Source organism: Macrobrachium rosenbergii, chromosome 54 (genome assembly GCF_040412425.1).
Source record: "Macrobrachium rosenbergii isolate ZJJX-2024 chromosome 54, ASM4041242v1, whole genome shotgun sequence".
In the NCBI taxonomy this organism is placed as follows: Eukaryota; Metazoa; Arthropoda; class Malacostraca; order Decapoda; family Palaemonidae; genus Macrobrachium; species Macrobrachium rosenbergii.
Window position 1 is genome coordinate 36,068,198 of NC_089794.1, and position 17,500 is coordinate 36,085,697.

At 35.9% G+C, this 17,500-nt stretch overlaps 1 protein-coding gene across 1 annotated transcript in view; it reads right to left on the reverse strand.

Moving 5' to 3' along the window:
• The window catches only part of LOC136835087 (uro-adherence factor A-like), an 83,596-nt gene that overhangs the window by 25,414 nt on the left and 40,682 nt on the right, over positions 1 to 17,500 (reverse strand). Inside the window, exons 4-5 of the mRNA XM_067098267.1 lie at positions 801 to 852; positions 16 to 274 (exon numbers count right to left, since the gene is read on the reverse strand). Coding sequence (XP_066954368.1) covers positions 16 to 274; positions 801 to 852 — 311 coding nt within the window. The remainder of the gene's footprint in view (positions 1 to 15; positions 275 to 800; positions 853 to 17,500) is intronic.

Sequence of the window (17,500 nt, forward strand, 5' to 3'; positions counted from 1 at the left end):
ATTGCATTCCTTTACCTGTCATCAACGTCTTTGTCGCAAAAGGAGTTTGGAGTCTTTAGGGCGGAATTCTCGGGATGGACAGTGTCCTTTTTGTTCTTGAGAGGATTCGACGCTAGGTTCCATAGGTTAGTCGGGGCAGCAGCTCGAAGGAGACCTGCTTTCTCACAGTTGAAGAGAGAACAACACCACCACATGTCACAAGGAAAGAAGAGAAAGGGGCATCCCGAAGGGAGAGAATCTGGAGAGATGCGAGAAGCTACAGCGTCGTAACTAACTCAGTGCTTCATTGGGTTATGGAAACCACAGTCGAAGAATAAGACATTGCTCGAGATGTAATGGAGAGTTTGATATAGTGAACCATGGCGACGAATGGCCGTAGAGTTAGCTAAATTTCGTTCAATGAAGATAATCTTGTGAATAAACGGGACATAATATCGAGATACTGAAACATGGCTTGCTATGACCGTAGAGTTTATACAAATTCCGTAACACTGGATTCTAATAGACGAGCTTGAATGGACATCTCAAGGAGACTTGCATACACAGTATGTATTGTTTAAAACTACGTCTCTCTAACAGACCTTAGGCTATCTTTGGCACATGTCTTCCTTTGTATAGGCAGGCAGCGAAAAGGGACGGTTGGATATAAAATTGAGAAAAGTGAAGTTTACATGTATAAAAATCCACGCAGTAACCGAGTCTCTGAGAGGCTTCTTCTACTCCCCTTTTCTTTTCGAAGGAGAGACTAAAGTTATTCTGATGTCGACGGCACGAAGAAATGTCGGACGCTCAAACGTTACCGCCATCACATGGGGGAGGACTATAGGCGAGTGTCGCTGCGACCACACCGATCTTGATGAGTGGCGTGACGTTTGCTACATGTCACTGAAGTGTTCCCGATTCAGGTGAGCCAAAAGGGAAGAGAGAAAGAGAGAGAGAAAAGTCTTTCTCCAGTGACGTAGCCCTGGTGCAGACACCTTTAAAATATCCTCCTCGGGCCGACGGAGCTGAAGTCAAATCTTAAATATTGGCAAATACTACGTTACATGAATTATAAAATATTCCTTCCACACTCAAGAGGGCACGGATCACCAAGAAGATCAGAGATAGCACTAAAAAGAACGGCTAATCCGGTAAGAGAGTTGAGCGGGGTTCTATCTGGACGACGGGTTCGTTTGTTACTACTCAAGTCTGCAGCTCCGAACTAGGCGCTGGCCTCAACACGACCAGATACCAGATGTCGTCGGACATGCATCTAGATTTGTAATTATCATCAGAGTTTGTACAACTTTTAGCTCGTCTTAACCAAGTAGGTCTTTGCTAAACAATTGCTGATGTAAATTAATTGTGTAAGTTTAATTATCCTTTCGTGAAAACCGCGAGAAGAATTATTTACTCAAAATGCCTCCCTGCTTCACAGCGACGGCAACACTCCGTAAGCTGCGGCATGAATGGAGGACTTACGGAATGGACTTATGGCTGATGTACGATCGGAAGAAAATTTGCACGCTAGCACGAAGGAAGGTCTCGCTCTCTCCTTCCTTCTTCCAGCTCATAAGCTTTCATTGTATCGAAAGAAAGCATTTTATCCTTCAGGTGACTTGAATGAGCCACTTTCGTCAGTTGTATCGAAGACGTACGTTTCTGTGACGAGATGGTTGGAGCATCCGCCACCCATAGGACAACAATGACGTCATGAACCGCTTCCCTCGCAATCAATGAGTTAACTGCCACACGCACGCACGAACACACTCACACATTCACACGTTGGCACGCACACACATGCACAAATAGCGCACATGCATACACACACCTTAGACATCCACAGATATTATACATTAATAGGTGAACATGTCTTAACGCGCGCGCTGTCTCGTAAACACGTGCATCCGGATTCGGGCTCGAGAAGTCGCGTTTGTGTGGTTTTTCTCATTCACGGGATTCCTGTAAAGGATGAACGTTCTGTCCCTTGTACCGCACTTGTAAACAAGGAGCTGGTGAATGGCTTCGGAAGCATGAACGAGCTCAATGATTATGCTTATTTTTAATCAGCCACCAAGACTGTTGGATTCAGACTTCTTTTGGGAGTGTTATGTGCGATAGATGTGTATGAAGTAGTTTGATACTTGACGGGAGACCTGTTCGTTGAATTGTTATGATTTGAAGTATTCTGTTTCTTTGTTGTTCTGATACGCAGGTTTGGTAAACAACATTCACTCTTGTCAGTTTCATATATAATACCGTTTTGATTCATGCTTTTGGTTGGTGTTTAGACTTACTGTACAAAGTATTCATTCCAGTGATTCTCAATGAGTGTGGTAGTTGTAAGTATATAAATTGGGTTGTGCGTATGTTTCCTTATCCAGGTCATGTATGATAAACAATACAGAACTTGTCTTATTAGTATTATCCCCTTCTGATGTGCGTATTCTTTTTCAGTTAAGTATCTTTACGACCAGAACTTCAGATCACTATTATTTGCAATGATAAATTGAACTATTTTAAACCTACGATGGTGATACACAAATATTTTTGTTGCATATTTTAACATCTTGCATAAAATTCTGCCGCAAGTGGCAACATTAAAGTAGCAATTGCATCAAAATATAGTTGTTGTGATCCATATGCTGTTCTAACGTAAATCATTAGTATAACATAACCCTTACAAAATTTTGTTTGTTGGAGGAAAGACAAAGAAGTTGCAGTATTTTGCAGCCGGAGAAGCCTTCAAGTTTTAACCTCTCTTGGATGGCAGATCACGCGCGTCCATTCCATCTGTGCAACTTCCCTCGATTGCTACGTGAAGAGGGAAGGCCTGAAAGTGTCTTGAAGGACGACTTCAAAATCCCTCGAAAGTTTTAAAGTTTTTTTTTTCAGGAGGACGACTTCTCTTTCGTCTCCCTGAATTATTTCGAAAGTGGTCTCGGAACTAGACTCACAAGGCCGTTTAGGAAGAGGACTTAAAAGACCTCAGCAAGCTCTCCAGATTAGAGGACTTCGGAAATGTAATAGAGGAAGTGTTGGACGTCATTGATGACGCTTGATTGGAATTCGAAAGCTACCGATTAGAACACACAAACTTTGTAGAGTATGAGACTTCTGCTTTACTTGGTGAAATTTGGAATGCTTCCCATTGAACAACTTTAAAATGCCCTTTGTTAAGACTAAAAAATTCCAAAAAGACTTCACAATACCTCAGGGAGCCTCAAAAACTTCCAGTAGATCTTCAGAGTTCCCCTGGGGTGACATTGAAAACTCCCAGTGCGAAGGCATCACAGACATGTAGCTTAGAAAACTTTCTAGAAAAGAGGTTCAAAGTCTCTGTAGGGAGACTTTGAAAGCATCCCATTGGGAGGACTTCAAAGCCTTTCTGAAGAGAATGCGTAAAATACCCATGAAAACACTAAAATATCTTAGGGTGAAACAACTTAAACTTCCTGTAGAATGGTTTCGAAATAGCCTTGGAAATTATGAAAAATTCCCATGGGTGGACCTCTAAACACCCCTGGGGATACTTTGAAAACTTCTCATGCAAGACTTCAAAATCCCAAAGGGGGCCTTTAAAACCTACCTTTTGAGGATTCCCAAAATCTTTAAGGGAGACAGCAAAACAGTCCACGAGAAAGCTTCAGAATCATAATTCGGAGACTTCAAAATCTTCAAAAACCTCGAAATAGGGATGGGAAGACTTTGGAAAATTCTTAGTAGAAGGACATTTAATGCATCTGGGTAGATTTAGAACACTTAAGACGGGATGGCCTCAGAATACCGTTGGTTAGACTCGGAAACCTTCCAGTGCGAGAAATTAGACATGTCCTTGGAGAGACTTCAAAAGCTTGTGAAGAGAAGATTTCAGTATGCTGCTGGGAAAATTTTGAAAACTTTCAACGGAAGACTTCAAACATCTAAAGCGAAAACTTGAAAATTTCCAGCTGTAGGACTTCAAAATTCCCATGAGAAGACTTCGAAAACTTCCAAAAGTAAGCCATCAGATTCCATTTAGGGTAATCTTGAGAAAACGTCCTTGGAATGATTTCCAAAGTCACCAAAGGGAGACTTTGAAAACTGCAAATGAGGAGTGTTCAAAATCTTTCTGGATAAGCTTCGAGCGCTGAGTACTTTCATAGGATGGCATCGAAATTCCTTTGGGATGACTTCAAAACTTCCTTTTGGGAAAGACTGAAATGCACTAAGGGAAACCTAGGAAAGTTCCCATGGGAGAGTTTGAAAACAGTTAGGGGGAGGCTGCTCAATTATGAAATAAAATCCTGTAGAAGAGTCGACGAAAAATTCACATGGAAAAACTTCAAAATTCCACAGGGGAGGCTTCCAAAACTTTCTATTACTAACTAATTGAATACTTCCCATGGGAGCATTCTGAATTGCGAATAGGATGACTTCGAAATCTTCTAGTTAGATAGTTCCAGAATACCTCTGGGTAGATTTCGACAGCATCCACCGAAAGAGCTTCAAAATACCCCTTAGGGTCTTGGAAAACTTAGAAAGGGATCACTTGATACGATATGATATGATATATATAATATGATAAGGCTGAAAGCATCCTATGGAAGGACTTCGGATACTCCTAGGAAGATTTCAAAATCGAGTTAACGGACTTCCAACAGGACTTCACAAGACCCTTGGCGAGACATATATCCATTGGAACACTACATAAACTTGCAATAGGACGTGTGGGGGTGTGATTCAAAGTACTCCTGGTGAAAACTAGAAGAATATCGAACGCGATGCCTTCAAAATACCTTTATAGAAATTCATAAAACTTCCCAAGCGATTAAATCAACATTCCTTTAGTTGGGTTTCAAAAACTTCCAAGGTAGAGTCATTCAAATCGCCTTTGTGAAAAAAAATAATAATCTTCGAATATAGTATGACCTAAAAATACCCATGTGGAAACTTCTAAACTTAGCATGGGTCGGCTTCAACATAATCCTGTAAGAACTTGAAGAACCTCCTACATGGTGGCCTCAAAATCCCCTTGGAGAGTCGTCGCAAACTTACGACAGGATGAGTTCAAAATATCCTTGGGGGGACTTCGAAAGCTTTCCATTGCAGACTTCATAAACTTCCCATTAGGGGACTGCAGAAATCCCTTGATGAGACTTCGGAAACTTCCTACCGGGAGTCTTCGAAAATTAGCATGGAACGACTCCAGAATGCGCTCTGGATAGATTTTGAAAACATCTTGCCGAATGACCTCTATAATTAACTAAGGGGAACACTTCGAAAACTTCCAGCGCTAAGAATTCGAAACCTTTTCCGGGGAGGGACTTGGCAATTACTGGAAGAGCTCCTGAAGGAGTACTTGAAAGGAATCGATGAAGAAAATTCCTCTTGGAGGAAGAATGTGTGGGAGGGGCCTAGGTTAATGATGTTAGATGAAGGAAGAGAAAGGATGGGTGAAGAAAAAAAAGAGGAGAATTTTTCTAAGATTACGAAGGATGTAATTATGAGAAAATACAACATGAGTGACGATTACTTTCTTCCAGATGGAGACTCGCAGCGTTCATATTTCTTAAAAGGTACCGTCCTGTAGTGATATATATTTTTTTTTTTCATGCGAAGGCCAGTTAACCATTCCAAGCTTCACTGCATGCAGAGTATTAATAATCAAATTGGTTTCTAATACCAGCGAGACCGATAACCTAAAATCTCAACAGACATGTCATACAACTGAAATTTGCATTGAGTTTTGAATGAACATATACTTGAGATTTTGATAGTATGGACTGATGTTAAATGAATGAAAAGACCACAGAAATGAAACAGGCAATTCCTATTGAGAAAAATACGCAAGCCTGAAAGTCATGTGAGATGATAGCAAAGCCCAACAGCGTAAAACTTTCAACTTTCTATCAAATTAAAATCATGATGGAAACATAACGAAATGTCACCCGGGTACTAGATTGGGAATAAAGTAATTTTCCTTCCTATTCCTATTCGAGTGCTTCGGTCTTCATCTGATGCCTAACTTCAGTTAAAGTGACTGTCATAAGCACAAAGATGGTTATAAACCATTTGCTTTGTTGTTTCTCTTAATACCATGTCATCTTTGTTTATTTTCCTATTGATGCAGCTTGCTTGAGAATGCCTCAGAACAACTGGGAAAGATATTGCATTCCATTGTTTAATTTTCTTCGTATTTATATGTCTGATTTATAATTTTTTACTGAGTTTTGCTGCTCGTGATAAGAATTTTACTTACATACATACATAGTAGATAGAAATTATACATACATACATACATACATACATACATAAATACATACATACGTGTATGTATAGAAATTATACATACATAACATTGAAATTATACGTACATACATACATACATACATACATATATACATACATACATACATACATACATACATACATACATAAGCAAGTGTGTACACATCATTAATTATGAGGGAAGGTACGTCCAGCCTCCTTACAAAGGAACAAGTAGGAAAACCCCGGCGGGAAAACACATCTGTTTGCTCTCTTGGAAATAGGCTATAAATAAGGAAAGGAAAACACGGCTGAGGCATATCGTTGCAGCGTGGGTGTGGGTTGCAGAGGCGTGTGGGCGGGAAATTAAATGGAATTTTGGTATTGGTCGGCTCTCTCTCCCACCCACGACTCCTCCACCTACGCGGCGTAGGCGGGCGGTCATTTATGAGAGAGAGAGAGAGAGAGAGAGAGAGAGAGAGAGAGAGAGAGAGCTGGAAGAGGAGAAAAAGGTTATCGGGAAGAATGGTCGCTTTTCGGTGTCTGGATTTTAGTTTTTTTTTTTTTCTTTAAGTTTTTAATGATACCTGTTGAATGGTTGCACGCGGGTGTTTTGAGGGATTATCTTGTTGAGGCCTCTCTCTTATTGTCCTGGAGAGAGAAAGATCTCTCTCTCTCTCTCTCTCTCTCTCTCTCTCTCTCTCTCTCTCTCTCTCTCTCTCTCTCTCTGCCTTGTACACACACACACACACACACACACACACACACACACACACACACACACACACACACACACACACACACACAGAGCCAGTCCTTCTGCCACTGATTTCATCATTGGTCCAATATTGTCTAGGAAAATCTAATTATAAGAAATAAACTCCTTTCAGACACGGATTTTTGACGACAGTTTAAAATCCTGGCAATTTCAGTCTCTCCTCAGACTTCGGTTCCACGAAGAGAAAATGACTGGGGACATTTCATAAAAATTCCTTAAAACTTTCATGTACTCAAGCAGTGAATTGTGTACTTGGTGATCAGTAGTCTTTGATGGGTCATAGCCAAGGTGGATAAGGCATGTAGCTAGCAGCCTCAACCCAAAAGAATGACTGAGAACTAGGAGGTTGATATCCTCTAGGGACAGTCCTCTAAAAGGGAAAGTCAGTGGGAAAAAAAGTTAAGTATATCTTAGTTTAACCAGACCACTGAGCTGATTAACAGCTCTCCTAGGGCTGGCCCGAAGGATTAGATTTATTTTTACGTGGCTAAGAACCAATTGGTTACCTAGCAACGGGACCTACAGCTTATTGTGGAATCCGAACCACATTATAGCGAGAAATGAATTTCTATCACCAGAAACAAATTCCTCTTGTTCTTTACTGGCCGGTCGGAGATTCGAACTCACGACCAACAGAGTGGTAGTTGAGAACGGAACCCGCTCACCCAGCGAGGAACTAAGTAGCATATATAGTATATATATATATATATAGATAGATAGATAGATAGATAGATAGATAGATAGATAGATAGATAGATGGATGGATATATTTATATATGTGTATATATATAATATATATTTATATAATCAATGTTGTTCACACACACACATTATATATATATATATATATATATATATATATATATATATATATATATATATATATATATATATATATATATATATATATATATATATATATATATATATGTAAAAAGAATGAGATAAACTGTGCTGTACATGATGTTTTATGCGTTTGCCACGTGTGTGTGTGTATATATATATATATATATATTTATATATATATATATATATATATATATATATATATATATATATATATATATATATATATATATATATATATATATATATATATATATATATACACATACACGCACATACACATACACACCGTGGCAAACACGTACCTCATCATGTACAGCACAGTTTTATCTCATTCTTTTGACGGCAGCTTAAGAAACAAACCCTTTTTCAGAGCTATATGCATAGAAAATATGCCATAGAAATATACGTGAAAATTTTACGTAAAGAAACACTCGTAAACATTAAAAATAGATGAACTAAGAGATATTCACATTGCTCAAACGCAAAAGCTAATAAAAATGTTGAAATGTGTGAAGGAGTATATACAAAAATATCTTACCGTCTCGGTAGAGGTGAATGTTTGAACAGAGTCAAATGGATCAGAAGAAATAAAAGTAATATCAGGACTAGTGAGATATGTAAGGGAACAGAATTCTTTGAAAATTGATTAGTCAGCCTCCCTTATATTTAATGATTGTCAATTTTCTGAGGAAATTTTTTTTGTTGTTTAGCAGTGAAGGAAAATTCCTACAACTGGATGTCATGCTTATATTTTCTGCAGCGTTCCCGTAATTTCAGAGATTTTTTTTTTTTTATCTAAGAGAACAACCTACACACCATACATAGTGTTAGCCACTCTCTCCCTTTATGGTTGCGCCTTGCTGGAAGGATAAACATTTACGATTTTAAGAGAGAGAGAGAGAGAGAGAGAGAGAGAGAGAGAGAGAGAGAGAGAGAGAGAGACTGTGTTGGTCACATTCATCAGTTTTTGTACAGAAATGGCAGCTGTGACATCATAATGTACAGCTGTTAAATGTCACCAATTGAATCCATATATCTCAAAGTCTAAAGTGGTATAAGCGCTTAGCATTACAACACCAACTTGAAGATTGGTTTATTTCAGCTCTTAGGAAAAATGTATCTAAATTCGATATATATATATATATATATATATATATATATATATATATATATATATATATATATATATATATATATATATATATATATATATATATATATATATATATATATATGTATATATATACATATATATGTATATATATACATATACATATAAGCATGTGAGAGTGTATATTCTTTATATATATATATATATATATATATATATATATATATATATATATATATATATATATATATATATATATATATATATATATATATATGCGTGATATATTCTCTTCTCTTCCATAATCAACAAGAAAAGACACGGCTTTTATACAGATGTTATTTTCTAGTCGTCCACAGTATTTTAGTGCCTTGTACAAGTTCCTGCGTTGGGTGTCCTATTAATACAGTTCTCGTGCTCTTCTGACATTTAATATTTAATTCAGAGATGATTCAGTTCTGAAGCTGTAAGCTGGGAAAGTTCAGAAGGTATACTGGGAATGTTTTGTTTTTAAGGCTGAGATAATAGAGATTTTGGATGAGTTTATACCTGAAAATTCTGGAATCATCCCAGAAATATTTGCTCAGAATTAGTGCTACCGGTTATGAATTAGGGTGTGGACTTCACTAGAAGGTTTTTGATGCTGTAACAAAGAAATTTTATCGAACATTTTCTTTTTAAACTATTAGATATTTTCGTCCATATTTTGCCTTATGTTAGATTTTTCCTAAAATAAGAACTTTTTCACCCACCTTGTAGAAGTAATGCTTAATGACTAATATTTTCATAGAAAATTTAGTATATGACTAATTTTATGGTCAGTAAAACAGTGTTTCGTGTTTTAGTTAGTATTAGATATTGTCAGCTTTTCTGAACAATAGGTTTCTGTTGCTTAAAGATTTAATGGTTGGGAATTAGAGGTTTTAAAAGCAATATTCTAGCAGCTAACAATATTTGCCACCTCCTGTCCGAAGGGGAAAAGGGATATAGTGAGTTTTATATACATACATACATACACACACACAAACACACACACTATATATATATATACTGTATACATATATAATTATTAAAACTTTGTATAATGTTTATATATTATATATACATATGTATGTATGTATGTATGTGTGTTTGTATGTATATGTATGTATGTGTGTGCATACTGTCATCCAATTAATGAAAGTACAAAGAAAGAAAGACAGAGAAGTTGAAGTGGACTCAGTAATTGCACAGGCAACATGACCTTTGCCTATGACCGTATTATTCCAGTAGAGAGCGCATGAGAATTTAGCGTGACCTAATTGCTCGGATAAGATATCATCTTCATTTGACCTGATTTTCTATACACTTTCTGACGTTACGTATGATTCTCCCTCTCGTCAATCATCATCATCGTCTGCATCTGTCTATTTTATTTATTTCTCTTATAAAAGCTGTAGTATTGAGGTCATTCTTCATCATTATTATTGTCTACCAATCTTGTGTAGGAAAGTTTTGTTCAGATGATTGTGCTGCATTGTCATTCTCTCTCTCTCTCTCTCTCTCTCTCTCTCTCTCTCTCTCTCTCTCTCTCTGTGTGTGTGTGTCTCTTTCTCTCTCTCTCTCTCTCTCTCTGTGTGTGTGTGTCTGTCTCTCTCTCTCTCTCTCTCTCTCTCTCTCTCTCTCTCTCTCTCTCTCTCTCTCTCTCTCTCTCACTGTGGCAGTGAAGGTTGCTGTAGTCGTAAGATGATTACACTGCATCACACCATCTCCGTGAACGTCATAATGCAGCATCACCCTGCATTAAAATATTAGACCCCGACGAGATCCCTCAAAGAAGAAGAAGAAGAAGAAGAGCGAGTGAGTGTAAACAGAACAAAAACCTCTGCCAGCGTCGCATACACTCAGCATGCGTGTCACGCTTTGCTGGTACTGCATAAGACCATATATTTCTCAAGGCTCCCCCCACCTTCCCTTGCTACCCCGCCTCCCCACCTCTTTTATCTGAGTAGTTGCTGCTACGGGCGGTGCCGCCCTTCGATCGTTTGGGGTCCGGGAGTAGGCCAAGGGCGTGACATCACATGCAGAGAGCTAAATATAGCTGTAGGGGACTGTCTCCCCGTCGACGTTTTTCCAATGTTTCTTAACGTTGCGAAGAGGTTGTCATTCAGTTTCATCTTGGAAAATTCTTTCGTTATTTCCCCTCGTATTATTATTATTAATATTATTATTATTATTATTATTATTATTATTATTATTATTATTAAAAAGAATGGCCGTCTGGATGCCGTTGAGTTTTTATTGCAGTGTCTCAATCGCTCGAATGAGCTTCTTTGTGTCTAAACAACGGCATCCAGACGGCCATTCTTTCTAATGAATTTTATTTTAAAATGTTTTTTTTTGATGAGATGATGATGATGATGATGATGATGATGATGATGATGATGATGATGATGATGATGATGATGATGATGATGATGATGATGATTGATGATGATGATATGATGATGATTATTATTATTATTATTATTATTATTATTATTATTATTATTATTATTATTATTATTATTATTATTATTATTATTATTATTATTATTATTATTATTATTATTTTGACACTATTACAAATTATTTCATCCATATTACCTTCACCTACTTTCCATGTCACGAGCTCAGATACATGACAGAAATCTTAAAATATTGGAGACGGGAACAGATGACTGTAATAATTTCTGACAAAATATTATCATCATCTCACTTTTCCATCAACTTTCAATCATATATCGCCTTAGATCCATGGGGCATCGCAATAATGTCGGATGATCCAACGTGTTAAATCCTTTTCCTCAATTATTCAGAGAATGAAATTAGGACGCTGTTTTTATCATGTAACGACCTTTCCCCCCTCTAGCTGGTGAGGTTATCGGAGATTGATCTGTGATCGTCCTTTGCAGAAGTTTTCGAAACATTTTCCGAAATATTACTAATTGTCAGGTGAATTAGTCTTTTTAACTGAGTGATGAATTTCATATATTGCGTCTGAGGTAAATATAAACATTTTAATCTGTTAAGATTTATATATATTTGGACAATTAGACAGGTTTATCAAGTTATTATTATTATTATTATTATTATTATTATTATTATTATTATTATTATTATTATTATTATTATTATTAATAATAAAAATGTACAAACAGTAACATGAATCGCGCCAAAAAGCCACATGTGAAAAAAAAATGAATGAGAAACAAAATACAGTGAAATATTGTAGAAAATGGGTAATAAATACATCAAATTTTAAAATTAAGTTGCTATACTCACAAATTTGTATTAGCTGAATAATAAGCTTGGGATTCTGTTATTGGTTCGGTTTTCCCAGTTTTTCCAAAACTATTTTTCAATTGCCTTCGCCTCCGTCTTTTATTGATCTGTAAAAGAAAACTATTGTGCTGGCTTTGTTTGTCCGTCCGCACTTTTTTCTATCCGCACTTTTCCTGTCCGCCTTCACATCTTAAAAACTACTGAAGCTAGAGTGCTGCAAATTGGTATGTTGATCCTCACCCTCCAGTCATCAAACATACCTCTAGCCTCAGTAGTTTTTTTTTATTTTATTTAAGGTTAAAGTTAGCCATAATCGTTCTTCTGGCAACGATACAGGATAGGCCACCACCCGGCCGTGGTTAAAGTTTCATGGGCCGCGGCTCATACAGCATTATACCGAGACCACCGAAAGAATGATCTATTTTCGATGGCCTTGATTATACGATGTACAGAAAACTAGATTGCTCCGAAGAAACTTCGCCGCATTTTTCACTTGTTATTTATCTGTTGCAACCCTTGGGGCTGAATATTAAAACCTCAGGTTGACCTTCACGTCGGCCTATTATTGTTATTGTTTTTGCTGTTGTTGTCTTGTTCCCCGTGTGTCAGTAGTGAACAACATCGCCACTCTAACGTGACCCGAGATCGATCCCACGAGACAGAAATTACTTGGGACCGTTTACGGAAAATTGTCCAGAGTAGTCAATTAGTCAACGGTGATGGTCGACAGTGGTTGGTTGTGTCTTGAGGCGAAAAAATAGTTATTAAACCATGCCCTATAAAGTTCACTGGTTTTCAGATCGGATATTTGGGAAATGTTGGCCCGACGTGTGCTACGAGGTCACCACGAGTATAAAGTACAAGATATATACAATCGTTGATTGCTATTCTGTAGCTTCTGTCTACTGCTTCTTTCCTCTAAATGAAAGATTCTGCATTTGAAAATGACAGAGGAGTCCGTTCAGCATCGAAAATGATCTAATGTAAGACTTATTTGTCATTCATTCGATTGTCTCCTAATGTCTACAAATATCATTAAAAATATCTTAATTAAAGTAGAGGACTTCGTATTTACCGACTAAAATTATTTTTAGTTTATTGTTATTTCAGTAGATGAAACCTGTTCACATGGAACAAGCACAAGGGGTCCACTGCCTTGTAATTCAAGCTCCCAATGAATGTTGGTTTCAGCCTCGCACCGGAGACCCCACACCGCAGCAGTAACTGATCATGACACAGAGCCAGTGAATTTTCATCCCTCTAGCGGAGGCGCTGACCCCAGATATCTGAGCGTCATGTCACGACGCTAGCCACCACACAAGCGGACCAGTATAAATGTAAAACTAAAGTATATTTCGTGGCTGGGGTTACTGTTATAAAATATTTTCTCATAAATCTTTTTTCCTCTTCACCAGGTTACCAGGTTCGTGGAAATATAATTTTTCTCGATAAAAGACTGAAATACCATACAGGCGGAAGTTTAGATTAATTTGTACAGGATTTGCCGTCATTATTATGAGTAAGGAGATTTTTTCTTTATTTAAACGACATTAGATTGACCTCCTTATCTGTAATAAATTCTGCTCTCTGTGCATGTTTTGGAATGCCATGTCTGTATGAAACATTTCCGTTATGTAATATGGCTTTTTATGACATGTACTTTATTTGGCATGTCCTTCGGCTGGTATTAATATGACGTGCACTTTGTGTAACATTTGCATTTGGTAACATCTTTTTATATAACGTGTGCTTGATACAGCATGGGATTTAGACTATAATAAGGTATTAGGTGTCACTTTTCCTTTATGTATATTATTTTTATAGTATATGCGTTATACAAATGTTTGTGCATAAAATCATCTGATATGTCAGTTCCATTAGAACATGTAACGGAAATGACACTCGTGAAAGAAAGGTCTTGTAATAATCATGTAATGTGACATAGTTATGACAAAGCTTTTCCAGACTTTTTTCTGACATAATTTAAGATTTTTTTTTTTGTAATAGAACGATCTATGAGAAAATTTCTTTTAATTTCAGTATTTTTTTTTTGTAAAATGTTTTAAGTGATGTTTGAAACGTCATTCTGTTTCTGTTGAACAGTTCCCACAATGCATTATTATTATTATTATTATTATTATTATTATTATTATTATTATTATTATTCCAAATGACCTTACAAAACTGATAAAATATCCTAGAAGCAAAAAATAAACAACAAAGCTTAAACAGCATGGAAAGAAAGTATCTGGTTTTAGTTCCTTAGATTTAGTGAATACTAGGTATATATATATATATATATATAATGCATTATTATTATATATATATATATATATTATTATTATATATATATATATATATATTATTATTATATATAAATGACCTATATAAGATGATAAAATATCCTATATAATATAAAAATAATATATAATAATATATATATATATATATATATATATATATATAATCATGGAAAGAAAGGCACTGTCTGCACTTTATTATAATATGCCGACGTTTCACAACTCCTCACTGATAAGCAAACCAAATCAGTAAATTAAAATCAAATTTAAAGATCGCTATGTTCACTGTTTGCTCAGCTATGAGTTAGATTTAGTATAAAACTACAGTGCCTATCCACTATATAGCTATGCTATATAGGTATATATAAATTTATATATATATATATATATATATATATATATATATATATATATATATATATATATATATATATATATATATATATATATATATCATCATCATTTTTTGGGGATGAACATGAATATAATATATATATATATATATATATATATATATATATATATATATATATATATATATATATATATATATACATATATATATATATATATATATATAATATCATCGTTTTGGGGGATGAACGCTGAAAACATGGATGGAGCTTAGGAATTGCTGTTCCCCTGTCATGGTTCTTTTGCGTCGCTCATTTCGAAGTTCAGTCCTTCAGTCTTCGATTTTACTGGAATCATTGAAGTTCAACTTCCGTGGGGGAATGTTTGCTTACTTGCATTCATTAACGATCATTTTAGCCACCGAACCCGGTCTTCTAAAGACAATAAAATCAAAAGAATGTAGTCGTCATTATTACCAATTATTCTTAAGATTAATATCGCAAATCACCCTGGTTGTCATGTAACATGACATCGGTTGCTACTGAGTCTCTACCCTCGCCAGTGTAAACGCCATTACGTCACTGATGACGTAAGCACTGAGTGTCATTTTCATAATTTATAGCACTGGTATCCTGCTTTCAGTATAGGGGAGCTTTCAGTGTACCCTCTCCCACAGTCCACCCACCTTGCAAGGGCTAATAAATATTTTGCGGTACTTTGGTGACTTGTGAGTCGCCATTCCATAAATATAGGGATTCATATTCTCTCTCTCTCTCTCTCTCTCTCTCTCTCTCTCTCTCTCTCTCTCTCTCTCTCTCTCTCTCTCTCTCTCTCTCTCGTGTGTGTGTGTGCTCACTAACAACCACATAATATTTAATTAAATATATATATATATATATATATATATATATATATATATATATATATATATATATATATTATTTATATACACACACACACACATATATATATATATATATATACGTATTATGTATATATATACACAATAAATTGTGTTTGTGTGCATTCTTTATCACAAATATACATAACTGATACCATTTCCAGATTTTCCTGAAATGCATTTATGAAGTCGCGAATTTTCCCAAGTAAAAATGTATGTATTTCCTTTGCTTTTAAATTCACCATCTGCTTCAGTGGTTTTTGATAAATCAAACTCACTTTTTTTTCTTGATGCGTAAGGTAGATAAGGTCATCAGATTGCCATCTTCGTCGAAATATAGTTCCTTAAATAGAAACATATTTAAGGTTACGTTGACGTATACATTGGTTCTTTGATATATCCTTACTTTATATCTTTGGAAGACGTAAAAGTGTGTCGACATGTTTGCTCTGAATGAATTCTAAAACGTCTGCTGTGATTCGTTACATACGAAGGGTTAAATGGATTATATATATTTTTTAATGATTATTTCCTTTTGTTTGCATCGTAAAATTTGCTCATTATTATCTTAAAAGAACAATTAGGTAAATATCGACTGATTTTAATGTGTCAACTGGCAACTTTTACATTTACTTTATGCATGCAAGGCTTTACCACCCTCTAGACGTAATTACTGCTGATTGGTTATCAGGGAAAGCTGTGATAACATAAGAACTAGTTGTCACCCTCCACACCTTTCTTAATGTACTGTATTTTTTAACCGTCTGGTTATCAGGGAAAGCTGTGATACCATAAGAACTAGTTGTCACCTCCACACCTTTCTTAATATACTGTATATGTTAACCGTCTGGTTATCAGGGAAAGTTGTGATACCATAAGAACTAGTTGTAACCCTCCACACCTTTCTTAATATACTGTATATGTTAACCGTCTGGTTATCAGGGAAAGTTGTGATACCATAAGAACTAGTCGTCACCCTCCACACCTTTCTTAATGTACTGTTTATGTTAACCGTCTGGTTATCAGGGAAAGCTGTGATAACATAAGAACAAGATGTCACCCTCCACACCTTTCTCAATGTACTGTATATGTTAACCCTTCCAGTATGGGTGAAAAGCTTCTTGGCAGGAGTTACTTTCACACCTTTTTCCCTTACAAGACCTATACTCTCAAGGAATGTCAATTTAGAAAAAAAAATGGCCTTAAGAATTCGCTAAGATTGAAAGGGAATGCGGAACTCATTTTTCGCTTCCGCTGTAGTTGGATTCCCTCGTTGCCTTTCGCTTTTATGTTGTTGTGAACTTCTTACTCATCAGGGTAATTGATTTTCCTATCCAGCTGAAGTATGCAGTTATGCCAATATGGTAAAGAATATTCGATTTCAGGCTGCGTTGCGTTCCACAGTCACAGCTTACTTGCACGAGTTCATGCACGCACACACACACACACACACACACACACACACACACACACACACATATATATATATATATATATATATATATATATATATATATATATATATATATATTATATATATATATATATATATATATATATATATATATATATATTATATATATAGTATATATATTAGTTGAGTAAAGAAACATTCACACACAAATTTACATTTTCAGCAGAACTCCATCAATACCAACCCACATTCCTTATTT